The sequence below is a fragment of the Schistocerca americana genome, chromosome 2 (genome assembly GCF_021461395.2).
Source record: "Schistocerca americana isolate TAMUIC-IGC-003095 chromosome 2, iqSchAmer2.1, whole genome shotgun sequence".
NCBI lineage: Eukaryota > Metazoa > Arthropoda > Insecta > Orthoptera > Acrididae > Schistocerca > Schistocerca americana.
In genome coordinates this window covers 821,499,516-821,519,496 of record NC_060120.1, presented here as the reverse complement: position 1 = coordinate 821,519,496, position 19,981 = coordinate 821,499,516, and the positions used below count along the sequence as shown (strand labels likewise).

Sequence of the window (19,981 nt, the reverse complement as noted above, 5' to 3'; positions counted from 1 at the left end):
ATCTTTTGATAATTAAGACTACTTACTTTTGTCCAATCAAAAACTGTAATTTTTTTGTATTAATGTTTGTGAAACAAAAAAGAGATAATTTTCGAATATAGAACTTAATCAGAAACCTAATTACATTTGACGTAACAACTTATTCCAAGTCATTGTCCGCTCCAAAATCCATGCCAAAATATTAGTTATCATTTATCTTCAGATTTGTTAGGAACCAAATATGCTTTGCCTTTTTTTTCTTTTTTTTAAAAAAAAAAAGAGAACGCATTGCACCAGGGGCATCTTAGTAGTTAGTTGTAGCTCCGGAAATAAGGCTCGCTTTCAAGAGAAGAGCAGTGTCACCGTGTTTCCGTTGTGCAACAGGTAAACCAAAATTAAATAATAAAAAAAGGGAACAATGAGTTTTTCCGGGGCCAATTTATCAGTGCAAAAGTTTCATGATTCCTCAGTGTTGAATTTAGACAGTGATTGGTCTCTCGGTCTACCAGAAGTCATCGGGATGCTGATGCGCAGTGCTGTTCACAACATTGTCCCTTGACTACAGATACTGTTGATGTATGACGGCCAACATGCTGAGCGTTCGTTATGAAAAAAAAAAAACATCGTCTTTGCTGAAAATCAATTTTTATGCTAATTATCGCTTTTGTATAGTATGGAGCGTCATCTGTTCGTTTTTTTGTGCATTTATTTTTGGTTTCAGTAAACCCCTTGTCATTTCAAGCACGAGTGTCAATTTTTACCTCTCAGCCTACATTATTCCGTGAAATATTTAATTTTCAAATTTTAGCTGACTTTTGGGTCACCCTGTGTCTTCTTCAACCTTACTTAGAACTCGGGCTACGCCGCTGGCGGATACATATGAGGGATGCCCCCCCCCCCACTCCTCCCCCCCCCCTTGCGGGGCCGCACGCATTGCTACCCGCGCCGACCCCGCCAGTCATCTCGCACGCTATTCGTTCGTCGTGTTCAAAGTTACCGAGTAGTTGTACTTTCCTATGTAGCACGCGCGTCCGCGTCATCGTATATTATATCTTTCTGTCTGGCACATAGATAGCTAACACATACCTACGAGCAAATTCGCGGCCTTTCTAACGATCTCGATACGTTATTCTGGCTGGCATTTGTTCGAGAAAAGTAGCGAATATTCTACTGTTTCCTTGTCCAGAGAGCCTTCGATACGAAGCCTTATAAATACGGACTATTCGCCATATAGGAAGCTAGATTACATTCAGAAGCAGGAATATTAAGACTGAAGAAAGAATATGTAAAAAGTCCTCGTGGTAGCAAGTGCAAGCTTTGTCCGTTTGTCCTAGATACGACTATCCTACTTTGCACACGGTGTACAAAATATTTGCTTATCTACCTGCAGCCGGCCGAAGTGGCCGTGCGGTTAAAGGCGCTGCAGTCTGGAACCGCGAGACCGCTACGGTCGCAGGTTCGAATCCTGCCTCGGGCATGGGTGTTTGTGATGTCCTTAGGTTAGTTAGGTTTAACCAGTTCTAAGTTCTAGGGGACTAATGACCTCAGCAGTTGAGTCCCATAGTGCTCAGAGCCATTTGAACCATATCTACCTGCATCTATTGCTAGAAAGAAGTTTTTCAACAATTTGGCATATAAATGAGATGGCTGAGATCGACAATGAAGGGGGATCCACTTAATGGCTTATCTCTGTTTAATACTTACCCTGACATTGATTGTCCTATTGACCCTGTAATTAACCAATTTGCCAGGAGGAATAGGCGCATAGAATTCATCACTTAAGGAAGAGAACCACAATTGTAACTTTTTTCATATCATAAGATGGCATTGTCTTGTACACTACTGGTCACTAAAATTGTTACACCAAGAAGAAATACAGATGATAAACGGGTATTCATTGGACAAATATATTATACTAGAACTGACATGTGATTACATTTTCACGCACTTTTGGTGTATAGATCCTGAAAAATCAGTATCCAGAACAACCACCTCTGGCCGTAACAACGGCCTTGATACACCTGGGCATTGAGTCAAACAGAGGTTGGATGGTGCCCGTACAGGACCTTCAACATGCGGGTGTGCATTATCCTGCTGAAATGTAGGGTTTCGCAGGGATCGAATGAAGGGAAGAGCCACGGGTCGTAATACATCTGAAATGTATTGTCCACTGTTCAAAGTGCCGTCAATGCGAACAAGTGGTGACCCAGACGTGTAACCAAAGGCACCCCATACCATCACGCCAGGTGATACGCCAGTATGGCGATGACGAATACAGGCTTCCAATGTGCGTTCACCGCGATGTCGCCAAACAGGGACGCGACCATCATGATGCCGTAAACAGAACCTGTATTCATCCGAAAAAATGGCGTTTTGCCATTCGTGCACCCAGGTTCATCGTTGAGTACACCATCGCAGGCGCTCCTGTCTGTGATGCAGCGTCATGGGTAACCGCAGCCATGGTCTCCGAGCTGATAGTCCATGCTGCTGCAAAGATCGTCGAACTGTTCGTGCAGATGGTTGTTGTCTTGCAAACGTCCCCATCTGTTGACTCAGGGATCGTGCCGTGGCTGCACGGTCCGTTACAGCCAAGCGGATAAGATGCCTGTCATGTGGACTGCTAGTGATACGAGGCCGTTGGGATCCAGCACGGTGTTCCGTATTACCCTCCTGAACCCACCGATTCCATATTCTGCTAACAGTCATTGGATATCGCTCAACGCGAGCAGCAATGTCGCGACACGATAAACCGTAATGGTGATAGGCTCCAATCCGACCTTTATCAAAGTCGGAAACGTGATGGTACGCATTTGTCCTTCTTACACGAGGCATCACAACAACGTTTCACAAGGCAACGCCGGTCAACTGCTGTTTGTGTATGAGAAATCGGTTGGAAACTTTCCTCATGTGAGCACGTTGTAGGTGTCGCCACCGGCGCCAACCTTGTGTGAATCCTCTGAAAAGCTAACCATTTGCATATCACAGCATCTTCTTCCTGTCAGTTAAATTTTGCGTCTGTAGCACGTCATCTTTGTGGTGTAGCAGCTTCAATGGCCAGTAGTGTATATGTGTATAATCAGTTTACATAAAACTGTCTTAAACTTTGCATGTGACTGGATAATTTTTCATTACGGTAAAAGTAAAGGTAGCTGAAGATATCTGTAGCGTCCCCTGCTCGAGATTTTTCTGTATCTGCCATTACAGATCAATTTGTCATCACGACCTACTTGCCCATTCCAAAAGAAATGTAAAAGGAAGACAATATTGTCAGTGTATTATTGCCTTTCTGTTCACGCATATATGGAGTCACATACTATAACATTAGGCCCATAAGAAAGACAGGCCGGGGCGCGCACGTCACAGAACGTGGCACTGCAGTTCTTGAAAAGTGCCAGCAGCCATCTCCGACGCGGTGCAAGTAGTTTAAGAATTCGTAACCGCTCGTTTAAATGCATCAACCTCACGGTAGCGTACGACAAAGTTAAGAGCTTGGGTGGGTAACTTTTCATTGACAAATTGATTTGTCGTGGGCCCTGCACGGAGCCAGCGTTCGCGAAATATGGCGGACAAGGCGGCTATTATGATGTCACTAATACGTTGCGGGGCCCGCATTCCCCGTGTGTCCCGCTACAACATCTCTATAGCGCGGGCTAAAGCTGATGACCTGTATCGGTAGGTTCAATTGACCCTACAAAGCTATTGCTGAATGTTAACACGAGCAAACAACAGATACAGTGGGAGTTACCTGTCTGTGCGGCGTACTCGAAGGCTGCGTGGTCTCGGGGGCTGTAGGGCGGCGAGCCCGCATCTTCCTGGCGGGCTGTGAGGAACGCCTTCTTCACCTTGGTCCACTTGGAAGAGTGCCTGCGGCAAGGCGGCGGGGACCCCTGAGCACACGGCAAGGGCACCAGGTCAGACAGAGCGCAGCTGCAGGCTTAAAAAACGTACTGACGCCGTCTCCAGCTGTCTCCTCGTTAAGCCATTTCACATTTTTGTAATTGAAGCGTTTATTTAAAAAGATCTCGAACTGTGTACGTCGAGTGTTCCTGGGACTGGGGATAGGGGGATCCCAGCTAAGAATATATGGGAAGGGGATTTGCAATACCAGCATTTGCCTTAACCAAGGAAAAGCCCCCGGAAACCTTGGTCGGAACTGGACACCTGCACCTGAATAACAAAATCGTGGACAATCGAAAAGTCGGAGAGTGGCACCAATCAAGACTACGACCGCTTTAATGCTCTCGTTAATAGGCCATATGGTATGTGTAACACAAAAAACTAGCGGTGAATAGCCTTGTTATTCTGATGCAAGTATTGGGGCAATATTTGTATAACCTTGGTCGCTAAGTCAGCGCCAAATCAGTGGTTACATCGATTTCTTTTTCTACCCCAGTTAATCTGATTGTTAAGACCGCTCAAAACAACTGGTTTCTGAAATAGCCAACTTTCATTTTTTTATTCCTATTATTTCATCTGATAGACATAGAAATCGAACAAAGATGGAAAAAATTGACTCACTCATTTTCAAGACAAATAGAACCTAAATATTAAATTAAGGGGAATTGGAACGCCCTGTTCCGACAATGTTAAATTTAGTGACTTGCCTTCCCTGTATTTCAGGAATCACTGTGGTAATTGAGATGAAACTTCTACAGGACATTAAATTGTATGTTCTGAGTCTACTGAACAACAATAATTGCATTTCAACTACTGCTTTCGGAAAAACGGTTATTTAATTACACGGTTAAAATTTTGTATACTTTTTTGTACGTTATCCTAAATAATTTTAATTATACATAACATTGTTCCTATCTTAGTTCAGTAGACGCAGGGTATGTATGTTATTACTCCCTGAAAATTTGAATACTCTACTCGAAGTGGTTTCTGAGATTTAGGGAAAAATGCAACAAAAAATGTAAATTTTCAGGAATGGCCACCTAAAGTTTCAAAAGACTGTAAATCACTTAATATATGCTTAATTTTTTATTTTTAGTCATTCAGAAGCACCCTGCACCATTCTGTATATAATTCTCTTGATATTTTCCAAGTTTTTTCTTCTTTGTGGACTGCTTAGTGGCCAACTATGCTGCATACTCTGCTTTATCAATGCGGACCTTGTCCATCAGTTCAAGTTCTCTGATGCAGTTTGCTCCAGGATTAATTCCCATATGCTGTAGCACTTTCACGCTACCAATGTTGCCATCATTAAAAGCAATAACAGCATCTCGGACCCCCCCCCCCCCACTTCAGTGCCTTCATTCCAACAAAAACATTTTTTGGTAAGAGGGTCCATATAACATTATTGAACGACTCATTGGGATTTTGAGTCTGACCATACAGACACTTCTTCAGTAACTCAGGATTTGCCAGGTCTCTGTAAATAGGTTTTATTATATCCATGACTGCTGCTAGGATCGAATGTTTATGGCTGTATAACTGTTTGAGTACTGGGCATTGCGGTAATTGCACCATGAATCAGGTCCCGGGGGGCAATGGTAATGAACCGATTTTTCGTCAGTTGACAGCCTGTGGAAGAAGGTAGCACATACTGCCTGCTTCATTTTAAACAAATCCACAGTATTATTTCTAATGGACAACCCATAATACTGCTGTAGTTCATCAATCATTTTGTCTGTCACCCTGCCTCTTACGGTTTTACCATCATAAAGTTTCTCGTCTCACAGACTTTGTTTCAACTTCCTCAACCCGGTGTCCATCCTCTTCTGGACATGATAGCACATTCCAGTTTTGCGATAACCTTCTCACCATAAGGCTGAGCGGCTACTACACTGTTATATGCTTTTGAGCCTCCATCACCTACGAATTTAGTCTAACACAGTCCTCTTTCGTTCACAGATCGACTAAAAATTTAAATAGCTGCAGAGGCCCCCATACCACCACTTGTTACTTCATAATTTCTGTCACAGATGTGCCCTTCTTCACCGCCCGATTTACATTTATAGCAATGACTGGTTAAAATACGGAAATCTGTTACCTTTCCAGTCTCTACACTGATCACCGTAGCAACAGCATTCTTAGAACTGTAGCTGCACGTCTGCCAACCGCCATCTAAAGCTACTGGTATATCAGTGATACCATCATTTATTTAAACAGCTTCGTTGGGAGCACCCTGACGTTCGCTCACAGTGCATATCAATCACGACGGTAGTCTCAATTCTCTCACTAATGCCAGTACACAGTTTCAGATAACGTGGAATCGAGTCTCTCTCCAGTGACTATTTCTTTATTTTCGTTTGTTAGTGCTATATAACATGTCTAAAATGTTTTTATACGTTGTCTAGAACCTTCGAAACTGGCTATTTGCTCGTGCTTTTCGTTTAGCAAGTAAAATGGGCGATTTCTTCGCTCAGGAGCATGCCACGGTCACATACTGTTGCTCAAAACGCACAGTTTCGTGGGTAATTTTAGTTAATGTGTGCACGAGTACGGCAAAACATACACTACTGGCCATTAAAATTGCTACACCAAGAAGAAATGCAGATGATAAAAAAGTATTCATTGGACAAATATATTATACTAGAACTGACATGTGATTACATTTTCCCGCAATTTGGGTGCATAGATCCTGAGAAATCAGTACCCTGAACAACCTCCTCTGGCCGTAATAACGACCTTCATACGCCTGGGCATTGAGTCAAACAGAGGTTGGATGGCGTGTACAGGTGCAGTTGCCCATGCAGCTTCAACACGGTACCACAGTTCATCAAGAGTAGTGACTGGCGTATTGTGACGAGCCGGTTTCTCGGCCACCAGTGACCAGACGTTTCTAGTTGCTGAGAGATCTGGAGAATATGGTGGCCAGGGCAGCAGTCGAACATTTTCTGTATCCAGAAAGGCCCGTACAGGACCTGCAACATGCTTTCATGCATTATCCTGCTGAAATGTAGGGTTTCGCAGGGATCGAATGAAGGGTAGAGCCACGGGTCGTAACACATCTGAAATGTAACGTCCACTGTTGAGAGTACCGTCAATGCGAACAAGAGGTGACCGAGACGTGTAACCAATGGCACCCCATACCATCACGCCGGGTGATACGCCAGAATGGCGATGACGAATACACGCTCCCAATGTGCGTTCACCGCGATGTCGCCAAACACGGATGCGACCATCATGATGCCGTAAACAGAACCTGGATTCATCCGAAAAAATGACGTTTTGCCATTCGTGCACCCAGGTTCGTAGTTGGGTACACCATTGCAGGCGCTCCTGTCTGTGATGCAGCGTCAAGGGTAGCCGCAGCCATGGTCTCCGAGCTGATAGTCCATGCTGCTGCAAACGTCGTCGAACTGTTCGTGCAGATTGTTGTTGTCATGCAAACGTCCTCATCTGTTGTCTCAGGGATCGAGACGTGGCTGCACGATCCGTTACAGCCATGCGGATAAGATGCCTGTCGTCTCGACTGCTAGTGATACGAGGCCGTTGGGATCCAGCACGGTGTTCCATATTACCCTCCTGAACCCACCGATTCCATGTTCTGCTAACAGTCATTGGATCTCGACCAACGCGAGCAGCAATGTCGCGATACGATAAATCGCAACCGCGGTAGGCTCCAATCCGACTCTTATCAAAGTCGGAAGCGTGATGGTACGCATTTATCCTCCTTACACGAGGCATCACAACAACATTTCGCCAGGCAACGCCGGTCAACTGCTGTTTGTGTATGAGAAATCGGTTGGAAACTTTCCTCATGTGAGCACGTTGCAGGTATCGCCACCGGCGCCAACCTTGTGTGAATGCTCTGAAAAACTAATCATTTGCATATCACAGCATCTTCTTCCTGTCGGTTAAATTTCGTGTCTGTAGCATGTGATCTTCGTCGTGTAGCAATTTTAATGGCCAGTATTGTATTAACATGATGGGTTAGTGTACAATCGCCGCTCCGCACTCTTGGCTCTCCCGACAACGCTGGTATGGTTTTCCTTGTCTGAGGGCTACGGCGAGCAACTCTCGAGAGATGGAGGTTACCGGTTACGAGCGAGGGCTAGGCTCGCAGGGAGCGGCTGTCTGAGATCTGTCCCCTCTCTCGGACACTCGGCGAGCTGAATCTCGGCGGTTGTTCAAAAAATTTCGCGCCATTGGTGTGTTGGGGCGAAACGCGGTTGCAACATTGCACACATTGGAAGTTTCATTGTTGTATGTCTGTTAGTTAGTGTTCAGTGCTGTATTGAGTAGAACGTTGTGGCGCACAGTTTGCGAATTTCGAGATGGCACAGTTAGAGGAGCAACGTGTCTGCATTAAATTTTGCCTGAAACTTGAGAAAACATTTATAGAGACACACAAAATGATGCAGAAAGCCTACGGTGAGGAGTGCTTAAGCCATACTCGGTGCTACGAATGGTTCACGCGGTTTAAAAATGGCCGGACGGAAGTTAAATATGACCTTCGTTCAGGACGTCCCTCGACGTCTACCGACGACGCTCGTGTCAGGAATGTCAACGAAATTGTGCGTGCCAGTCGAAGACTGACTGTGCGAGAGACTGCAGAAGAATGTAACATTCCAGTTGGATCATGTCATGAAATCCTGACAAAGCGTCGTGTTTCCGCTAAGTTCGTCTCACGGCCCATTAGTCAAGACCGCATTCATCGCTGTTTATACTTATATGGATATGGTGTCTGTTCTTTGGGACATGTCCAAAAGAACAGACACCATATCCTTATAAGTATATAGTTCTGGCAATAGCGGCCATGACCTTCTTCTTCTGTGCAGATGCACACATATTCCCCGAACTCTTACGGGACTTGGTAAGAATGTCTTCCACGAGTAATGAGTGTGTTGGGGTGGGAGACTACGAATGTAGTGCGTGGACATACAAGGTGAGAAGGTGGGTCTCGAGGGAGGCGTGCGCGAGATAGTCCCTGCAGTCGCACTATCCTCCGTCGTCTCGGTGGCTCAGGTGGATAAGAGCGTCTGCCATGTAAGCAGAAGATCCCGGGTTCGAGTCGCGGTCGGGGCACACATTTTCACCTGTCCCCGTTGATGTATATCAACGCCCGTCAGCAGCAACGAAATCACTGTTCTGCCTCATCCTCTGTACTCTCCCGACCTGGCCGCTGCGGACCTTTTTTTATTTCTGAAGCTGAAAACCCTGTCGAAAGGACGAAGATTTGCAACAATAGACGAGATAAAATAAAATTCTCAGACGGCGCTTCGCGCTATCCAGCAGGAGGCGTACCAAGATTGTTTTCGGAAGTGGAAACGGCGTTGGGAGCGGTGTATTAATTGTGCAGGAGAGTATTTCGAAGGAGACCATGCACAATAAGTAGAAGGTAAGCGTAGAAAAATTTTGTGGATAAAGAACCGGAATTTTTTGAACAGACCTCGTTTTACTCGCAAACGGTTTCTGAGAGTGCAAAACCCTCACGTGCATACCTTAGCTTAGCAATGTCTTCTAAGTGTGGTGCATACTCTAATATTAGAGTGTCGCTGCGGAAGATCGTATGCAGTAAGAATGGGCAGCCCAGCAGGCGCGCGCGGCTACCTGCTGGTTGTGGCGGCGGTCGTCCTCGGGGTCGGTGACGGGCGACGGCGACGGCTTGGGCGGCGGCCGGGGGGGCGGCGACTGGTGCTCGGGCCAGCGCAGCTCCTCGCTGGAGGCCAGCGTCAGCGTCAGCCGCGGCGCCTGCCCCGCCTTCTGCAACCACACGCCGGCCCGCAGGCTGCGTCTCACTCGGCTGGTCGCAACAACTCGGCAGCACAGTGTCCACAAAGGAACAACCACGTGGTGCTGTCCGTTTGACACTACGAGGTAACCTGTTCGACTAGTCCTCTGAGCTTGGACATCAGAATCCTAAAGCAGCACAACGTACTTAAAAAAAATACCGACTTTGAAAATACATGAGCATTAAGTAAAACCATTTCGACACTCTTAAGAGGCTCGCCAGCGACTGTCTTTATAACGTACAAGGTGTTTAGAAAAAAGTACCACATATTCGCATGGGAGTTATACCGGGTGATCAAAAAGTCAGCATAAATTTGAAAACTGAATAAATCATGGAATAATGTAAATCGAGAGGTACAAATTGACACACATGCTTGGAATGACATGGGGTTTTATTAGAACGAAAAAAAAAATACAAAAGTTAAAAAAATGTCCGACAGATGGCACTTCATCTGATCAGACTAGCAATAATTAGCATAACAAAGTAAGACAAAGCAAAGATGATGTTCTTTACATGAAATGCTCAATATGTCCACCATCATTCCTCAACAACAGCTGTAGTCGAGGAATAATGTTGTGAACAGCACTGTAAAGCATGTCCGGAGTTATGGTGAGGAACTGGCGTCGGATGTTGTCTTCCAGCATCCCTAGAGATGTCGGTCGATCACGATACACTTGCGACTTCACGTAACCCCAAAGCTAATAAGCGCACGGACTGAGGTCTGGGGACCTGGGAGGCCAAGCAGACGAAAGTGGCGGCTGAGCACACAATCATCACCAAACGACCCGCATCTGTCGGACATTTTGTGAACTTTGTTTTTTTTTTTTTGGTTCTAATAAAACCCCATGTCATTCCAAGCATGTGTGTCAATTTTCGCCTCTCTATCTACATTATTCCGTGGTTTATTAAGTTTTCAAATTTATACTGACTTTTTGATCACCCGATATATAAGATCATCTCCCGACTGACTGACTCATCATCGCCCAGACCGAACCGATAAGGATAGGATCTTGAAATTTTGAGAGGATGTTGATCTTATATTGTAGGAATCGTTTAAGAAGAGGTTTTTTGAAATTCCACCCCTAAGTGGATGAAACAGGGGATGAATGATTTTTTGAAAGTATGTCGTTCCTAGGGCAAATTTGAAGCTAGACGTTAATATTTGGTTTCTCGGCCAGAGATAAAGAAATACGTATTTCACCATTTTTGGAAATTTAACCCCTGTGGGGCTGAAATAATGGGCGACAGCTTTTTTGCACAATCTTTATTAAAGAACTACTGAAATATTTTTAAAGCTACATTTATGAAACCTGGTATTTGACTTCTCGGTTACAAATGAAAAAGTTTTTTTTTTTTTTTTTTTTAAATTCTGTCCCTAAGGAGATCAAATAGGAGGTGGAAAGTTTTATCAAAATATTTCAATGCGAAAGAATTTTTAAAACTAAATCTTTGAAAAGTGCTGTTTGCCTTCTCCGTTAGAAATGAAGAAATACGTGTTTCAGTGTTTTTAGAAATTCACCTCCCTAAGAGAATGAAATACGAAACGAAAAGTTTTATCACATTATTTCACTCTGAGAGCGTTTTCAAAGGAAAAGCTATACCAATTTGTATTTTGCTTCTTCGTTGTAAATAAAAATACGTATTGCACTGTTTGCTGAAATTCAATTTCTAATGGGGTTAAATAGGGGTGCAAATTCTTAAGACAGTATTTCGTTACAGTAAAAAATAAAAGTTAAAGCTAAAACTATGAAAATTCGCATTTCATTTCACGGTTGGATATAAAGAAACTTGTGTTAAGGGATGAAAGTTCCTATGGAAATATCACCAAAGGAACACAGAAGGCATGGTTAACAAACACCTTGGACTCCAGCAACCAGGATCTCTGTCTTGATAAGAAGTACGTTCAGAAAAGACCATGCTTTTATTGCCTTATTTAGCGTGAAATGTTTAGAAGGAGTTGCAATTCGTGAGCAACATACAAATTTGATTAAAGAAAAACAAAAAACAAAAAATCTGCAGTCTATACAGTCTACGCAAGCGAAGCGGTGGACGCTAAGCTAGTAGGTAATATTGGTCAAAACTAGAAGTTCCTGTAATTATATGTCCGAAATCCAGTACCTGTTGAGATATGGGCTGTTTTGCTTGCGATGAGTAATGTACACCATTCAGCGTTGTATAGGCCGTCATATCGTTACAGTTTAGTGAGCAATGAATTACCAGCACTGCTAGAGACCGTTACCCTTGCAAAAAGACACGAACTGTGGTTTATGCATGACGGGCCAACTCTCCATTTTCTACCTTGCAGGGAACCGTATTCAACGCTACGTTCTACGGACGACGGCCCCTCTTCCTAGCACACCTGAATCCGCTGGACTTGTGGCCATGGGGACATTCAGAGGAACATTTCAAGTGCAATAGATTAATCGAGGAGACTCGAACTTTGGCTTCTCTGCTCACCGGACATGATTCCGTTGCGTTTCTAACCACGGGGACCAATCGTTAATGTGCAAACGTTACAGGAGCGTGTAAACAATGCGTGTGACGTAGCCCCATGGAGCCAGGTCTACTTGAAAGAATGCGCGATCCGCTGCGAAGAAGGACTGAAGGATTGTCAGGATGCGTTGTAACCATATCCAGCAGCACCTGTAGTATCTCCTTCTATGTAACAGACATGTACCTAAACAAAGAAAATGATAATCCAATCCGAAATATAGAAAAATCTATAAAATAAATAAACAAAAACGATGCACAAGCAAAACGTAAAAGACAGCACTTTAATTCACGTTTGTATTTTTCTTTTCTGTGTACCCTAAATGTGAAGTACTTCTTATTTCAGATAGATGAACATGTTGCCCCACCACTACGTACGGCAGCGATAGCTACTGGCTTGAGTCCATAAGCTCGCCTGGATATGACAGCTGGCTTTGACACGTAAATGTTGGGCACGTATGTCACAGCTCTCCAGCCGTTTCATTCACCGCACGCACCGAGAAAAGTTGAAAGCTTACACCACTTGAAGCTGGTACGGATAACAATTAATGCTCGCAATAAACAGAGTGATTTTAATCAAAAGTAAGTTAGGTACCTCAGTGATGTTCTAATGCGAGAATGGCTGCTGAGCACAGGCAATGCGTCGCAAACAGGTACTTACCGAGCTGTCTGCGTCTTGCGACTGCAGCGCGTTGCCGTCCATAGCGCCATCACACGCGGAGTCGAGGTGTGCGTCGGTGGAGCCAGCGCCGCGACGCTTCAAGCTGTCTTTGCGCGTCTGGATGATGATGTCCTTGACCTTTCCCCACGGAGTGCGGTGGGCCTTACCGCTAGGGCTCTTCGAGAGTGGCGACATATCCTGCGGCAGAGGTCAGCAGTTACTCAGAGGCAGAGGAAAACCAGTGAAAAGTCAGTCGTTCAAAATTACAAGTCTTGTGATTCAGGAGTAACAGAAATACGGCAGAAACAAGGGCTCCGCATCGCTTTGTTGTCCGTTTGTCTGTCCGACTGTTAAGACCCTTTTTGCTGCAACAGTTACGCGTATCCCCTCGGGCATGTTGTGTGTGTTTGTCCTTAGGATAATTTACGTTAAGTAGTGTGTAAGCTTAGGGGCTGATGACCTTAGCAGTTCAGTCCCATAAGATTTCACACACATTTAACATTTTTTTAGGCGTATCAAGTTCAAATTTATGTCACATATTACAGAAAATGATCCGTCGTCAGAGTAAAAATTTTAAGCTTCTAAGTCATTGCAATCAAAGACGCAGCCATTTATGTCACATATTTTGATAAACGAAAACTCACTCATCAAAACCTATAGTGTACTTCTTGTTGATCTAGTATCATGAAATTCGGCAAGAAGCAAGGATTCACAATGCAGGTAAAAGAAAAAAATCTGAAAATTGTACTTATATCACACGAAAAAATATTTTTTTGTCGTTTTTTATCCGTCTGCCCATCTGTCCGTGTTTTAAGATCTCTTTTTCACTGGAACAGGTTTTCGTATCAAGTACAAATTTATGTCATATACTAAAGACTAAGGTCCGTTAGCGATGTAAGGAACTGAAGCTTCAAAGTCAATGCCATCAAAGGATTCATCGATTTATGTCATATATTTTGATACTCGCAAACTCACCCATCAAACCTATAGCGCACTTCCCGTTGATGTAAAATCATGAAATTCTACAAGAAGCAAGGTTTCACACTACAAGTAAAGCGAAAAAATCTGAAACTAGTTAAATTGTAATCATAGTTAAATTGTAATCATAGTTAAATTGTAATCATAGTTAAATTGTAATCATAGTTAAATTATAATTATAGCACACAAAAATGCCTTTTTGCCATTTGAACGTACATTGCATTCATCATTCATCAAAACCATAACAAACGAACATTACTGCATGCAAACATAAAAGTAACTTATTATCATGTTTCAGTAAATAAATAAAGTGTCCTATTAACTATTCTCGATCTACATGTATATCTACATCTACATGTGTGAATATCACAAAATGAAGCTTCTTTTTGTGTGTACGGATTAGATTGAGGAACTTCTGTAGAGATTTTGATATTGTATTTGAATCCCCTGGAGCTTGAGATTCTCGATTACCAGGACGGATGAACTCTATATATATTAAGTTTGTACGCAACCCTCAATGCGTGATTCCTACTCACACTTTCCCACTTTATTTACTGTTGGTAGGCGTGATGCGAAGTTTGGTGACGTGGAACCAGAGTCCCGTTCTTTTGTCGTCCTACTCCTCTAAAAGCAGTCATAACACTTCGGATGTTTCATTCTTCTAAAATCTATTTCTGTTTTTTTCACGTTACATGCAAACCACCGTGCTAGACACAGTTTTCCATTATCAAACCTCATAAAAAATATTATGGGTACTGAAATAATTGCTACAATTTTATGAGTCACGTATCACCTTAAAGTTTAGAGCGTATGCTTCAACGTTATTGGAAATTCATCAACGACTACCCACTGGTTTTTGAGCTACAACAACCAAGCAATTCTCATGCAAAATTGCCGGAAGTTTAAAGGGTATCAGCGTTTTAAAGGTACGTATTTGAGTAAGGATCCGTTCCCAGAGAAGTTCGACCACGAAACTAAGGGATATTCGGAGTCGAATGAGGAGTTTACGCTCTTAGTTGCCTCGTCATCCGCGAAACATCATTAATGCGACGATGTGCCAACAAACATTTTGAAAATGTAACTAAAAGAAAATTTCGTAAAGTGTATAGCTGTTTAATTTGTGAAGTCTTATGCCAGGCTCCGTCATCCGCAACAGTTTCCTACATGGTATATTGTAAACGTTGCCTGTATGCGCAGAAATTAAAAAAAAGAAGTGTTTGAAATTACATAGTGTGACTATCAGGCTGATTTATCTGAAGCAGCATTACTTCCAGAAAGTTACGATTTTACTCTGTTGTCACTGTATTTCATGGCTCGAGGTTTTCACATTTAATGAAGATGTCTAATGGGGCTCTACTGTTAGGTGTTTCCCAGCAGTACTGTTACAGCTCTGATTTTTTGTGCAGTAGGACAGAACATGGCAGAAAAGCATAACCATTAAAGATTTGTTAACGGAATGGCTGTCTTTTCATTGAGTGTTGCGCCAGTGCCCCGCAGCTTGTTGATAATGTTTGCAGAATATGCATGAGACGCTAAGCGCTTTCCTCTCACCCTAAACAAACACACATATAATGTATATAATGGAAATGATCGTATGGCATTGTTGGCCGGGAGGCCTCATGCGGGGGAGATCGGCCACCGTATTAAAAGTCCTTTTTAGTTGACGCCACTTCGGCGACTTGTGGGTCAATGATGATGAAGGACACACAACACCCAGTCCCCTGCCGGGAATCGAACCCGGGCCCCCTGCGTGGTGGGCGGAAACGCTACCGCTACTCTATGGAGGTGTTCCAGTTTTGGCTAATGCTTCCATAAAACTTTTCTAAACCGTGAAATACATGACATGATCTTTATTTTTAGAGGATAAGGTCTAGATGTAAATGATTATGTCCCATTACTGGAATGAAGAATGGAACTAATGCTTACCATTGGGACTGCTGCACAATGATAAAAATGCGGTCTTTGTTGTTTCGTGTATCAGCCATGTTAACGTCGCAAAACTGATGTGAACTGTTTTTGTGAGGAAATTACTTGTAAATTCACCAGTGGGAGCGTTTAATGTAACACAAATTGTATGTGGCTTGTCGACTCTGTGGGCAATAGCAAATATTAAAGACCACTGTTTCACACAAATAAGCGGACTTACGAAAGAGTTACCGAAAAAGTAAAAATAAGAAATTACGAGTATACTAAAGTGCATACTTACGAGAAAAGGACACAACCAAACCCTTGCATGAAATTTTGAAAGTAACAAAATAAACTGCCAACGCCAAACTCCCTGACCCAGATGGGCCTAGCGGATTTTCTACCAATAGAATATTATACAAAAAAATTGTGGAATATACTGAAGCAGTTTGTAATTGGAACAGTTCTGTGATAATACAACGTGCATTGTCTTAGATTTAGAGGGACGACTGTTCTTGTCATGATACTCAAATAGGTCGAAAACTGTGGATCAGTTAGCTGAATTTAAATTTTAACCTTTAAGCGTTGAAGAATGGAGGATATCGTAAATAAAATTACCTGAAGCTACCAACAATGTGTTGATAGCGGAAAGTTTGAACTTTTCGATATCATGGACATCAGGGTGCTACTGGTGTTTTAAAAGCAATGTTCTACAACATCAAATGTGCTGATCAATATTTAAGTAGAATCTTGAGTAATATGGTACCTGGCGACAAATTTCGCAACGCGATGCTGCGAAGCCGGGCGTAGGTAGTTTCATTATTGAAGTGGTTTTAAAATGAAGTAAAATTTTGGTTTAGACACTTCTGTTTAGACATCGACAATTATTAATATTTATATTAGTAATTTTGAAGCTACAGATATATTAATACATTTTAACCAATAAATATCTGTTAACAAGTGCGAAAAACACCCCAGTTTTATTTGAAGTACATATTATTATTTTATTGAAATTACTAATTTTGTGGCACTTCACTTTTCACAAAATTATTAATTGTATCGAATGTATCACATAAAGTGTATTTTGAGCGTGACAGATGTTTCTGATAGGCTCCTTCTAAACTCTTAAATGCTTCGTTTGTGTGGTCACAACTGCAGATTTATCTTGTTCTCTATACTCTCGCGATACCCAGCACTGATTTCAGGAATCATATTTCTGTAGTCTGGATTTTGTTTCTGTCTTTATCTTTTACTACTCGTTGCTTTCTGATATGTAGGAAGACTGTTACCGCACACGCTTCATAAGAAAGATCCACTGGCGTCGCTTTCGTACCAGTTCTTCCTAAAGTTCTCGTGAAAGATTGTCACAGTTTCTTGTAGTATTAATATGTTATTTTACGTCATTGTGACTTGATTTGGTGTCAATACTCTATTGCGGTTTCATTTATGTCACATTTTCATCATTACCTGGTGCTGTTCGTGAAGTTGCTTTCTTATTTGATGCGAGGCGAGTAACACGAGGATTTCGTACAGCAAGCTCTGTCGAAACGAGTTCTGATGGCGCCATGCAAGAGATCACTGAACTAGGTACCCCGAAACGGCAAGGTAACCGTGCTGTGTGCATTTTAAGCAGGTATCTCAATATACTTCATATAGTCCATACGGAAACAGCTTCATCGCACACTGGTTACTGGAATTTAAGCACTACTAACATTTTAGATTGGCTTTCTTAAATAATAAAGACAACTATAACATGAATGAATTACAATAGGATAGCGATAATAGCTGAAGTTATCCGAACGTGTACGATATCAATCATGCTTACTGCTGACAGTTATCCCAGTTGATCCAGCGAAGTCGAGTTCCCTTTCACCTGGTCACATATGAAAGAGAGGCTTTTTAATTATACTTCTGAGAGCCTTAACCGTGCCTTATGGTTCATTAATCATCCACTGCGATATTTAATGATATTTTCTCTGCTTCTGCATATTATACGGTGTGATTCAGCCACCGCACCTGTGGGTTTTATGCAACCCGCCACACCTTCAGACACCACATTCATTTTCATATCCTCTCGCTCACTACGCGCAAACTATTAGTCCTACAGAAAAAAAAAATTGAACAGGACCTTTTTGTAGGAAATTTAATATAGTTATATTTTGTACTGTGATATGTTTTCGCCAGACGCCGTAGTTTTCGAATTATGCAAGAAAAAGTATAAAAGTGACCTTCAAACAGATTTCTCTCGAATAGTTCGAAACCCATGGCTTACAGCGAAAACCTATCCAAGTACAAAATTTAACTACATTAAATTTCCTCCACAAAGAGTCTGTTCATTTTTCTGTATGAGTAATAGCTTGTATGTAGCAAGAGAATATTAAAACTTCGCGAATGGTTTTTGAAGGCGTTGCATGTTGCATAAAAACCATAGGTGGAGGGAGATGAATTATCCTCTATATTAACACAAGCCACTGTGCAGCACTTGGCGTAGGGTATATCGTACCACTATTATCGATTTTGTTTCCTGTTCCACTCAAATACTGAGCAAGGAAAAAAAATTGAATTTATGCGCCTGTACATACTCTGACCTCCCTTACTTATTCTCATGATACCTGTGTGAGCTATACGATGGTGGCAGTGTAATGGTCTTACACATTTCTTCGGATACGGGATCTCTAAATTTACAGAGACGAGTTTTACCAGAACTACGTTGTCTATTCCAAAGATTCCCATTTAAGTTCCCTAAATATTACTGTTATATTTTACACTGCGCAACAGAATTAAATGATCACTCGTACTTGGGAATGAGAGACAGTTAAGGTGTTCTGAAAAAGTGATACTTTGATTCTGTTGCACGGCGTAGTGCGGGCTACATCGATCCGTTATGAGCCTGGCAGTGCGTTTCTGATATCGATCAATGCCTGCTGCTATGTCTACGTCTTTTGTGAGATCTCCTTTCCAGATGCTTTCTATTTTCCCAGAACCCTTCTAACAAATCTAAGCCTTCCATTCACTTTCCCCAATACTGATTTTATGTGATCTTCTTCTTTAGCTTCTTAGTTTTTGCCACTTAACACTTACACGGTTCGACAAGTTCAAGATGTTCAACATTAATCTTGTAATCAGATACTATCAGCTTATTTCCCTTTGTTACAGACATTATACGAAATTTATCTGAATTGAAAGAGAGCCATCATTCATTACAGCAAATATAAATTTAGTCTAAGTCTTCCTGAACTTTCTTACGATCAGCAATTAGTAACACTTCAGTGTACACAAGTGCTGTTCCTATCCCATAAATAGTTTACGTTCACAGACAACGTTGGTGGTCCTATTAAACATCCTTGGGGCACACCAAACGTCACTTCCGTCTCCGTGGAACTTCGCCGTCCGGTATAGCATACTGTGTTCCATTACACAGATGTTTCTCGAGGCAATCACGTATCTGTGAAAAGACTGCGTATGATCGTACCTAAGTAGACGCGAGGTGGTACAGGGTGTAAGACCATTCGGAAACCTGTTGCAGAACATGTGTTCGAATAAAGCAAGCTGTGTTTCACACTCGTGGTTTTTCCTGAAGCCGTGCTCTTTCTTTGACAGTAACTTGTTTTCTTCCTTGTGCACCTTAACTTCAAGAGACGGACGTCAGTGATGTTGATGTACAGTTCTGTGCATTCAGTGTGAGAGAATAAGTGGAGTAGTTCTGATGAAACTTCTTGGCAGGCACGCATGTGGGTGCTGCCGGGAGACACAACGGTGAACAGGAATATGTCTGTAAGTTAACGTGCTTGGGCACAGCTGGTACCAAGTTATCTCTTGAAGGTCAGCCAAGATGCCATTCACGTACGTGGTTACGACTTGTCTAAACCGCCAAGAAGGCGAGAAGTAGAGGGCGAGCTCAGGATAGGGAGATTACAGCTACGTATCTCGGCCAGCGTACGGCATTGAGACACTAACTTGGGGTCTGAATATTACAGCAGCCCAGAAATCGTATGAAGATGGTTGTGTGCAACGAAATCCAAGTGGAAAACGGCCATTAATAAGCGCAGAAAATTAGAACCATAGCCAGTATAAAGACAAGACAGTACAGGCGAGTAGCAGAGTATTGCAGTGACAGAAACTAGCACTGCTGTAACAGAACGAAGGAGCCAGAAACTTTGACAGCAGCAAGAGTATCCTCAAAGACTGGAAAATTGCTAGAGTTATATCAATTTTTTTAAAAAATTGACAAAAGTCTCTGCAGTAGCCCCGAATAAGTTTACTAGACTGACCATACAAGATAAATG

The 19,981-nt window shown here is 42.5% G+C and overlaps 1 protein-coding gene across 1 annotated transcript in view; it reads right to left on the bottom strand.

The window, feature by feature from the left end:
* LOC124594459 overlaps positions 1–19,981 on the bottom strand; it is a gene marked incomplete at its 3' end in the record, with an annotated part of 417,657 nt that overhangs the window by 265,368 nt on the left and 132,308 nt on the right. Inside the window, exons 3-5 of the mRNA XM_047132834.1 lie at positions 12,813–13,010; positions 9,548–9,633; positions 3,725–3,906 (exon numbers count right to left, since the gene is read on the bottom strand). Of these exons, the coding sequence (XP_046988790.1) occupies positions 3,725–3,906; positions 9,548–9,633; positions 12,813–13,010 (466 nt within the window). The remainder of the gene's footprint in view (positions 1–3,724; positions 3,907–9,547; positions 9,634–12,812; positions 13,011–19,981) is intronic.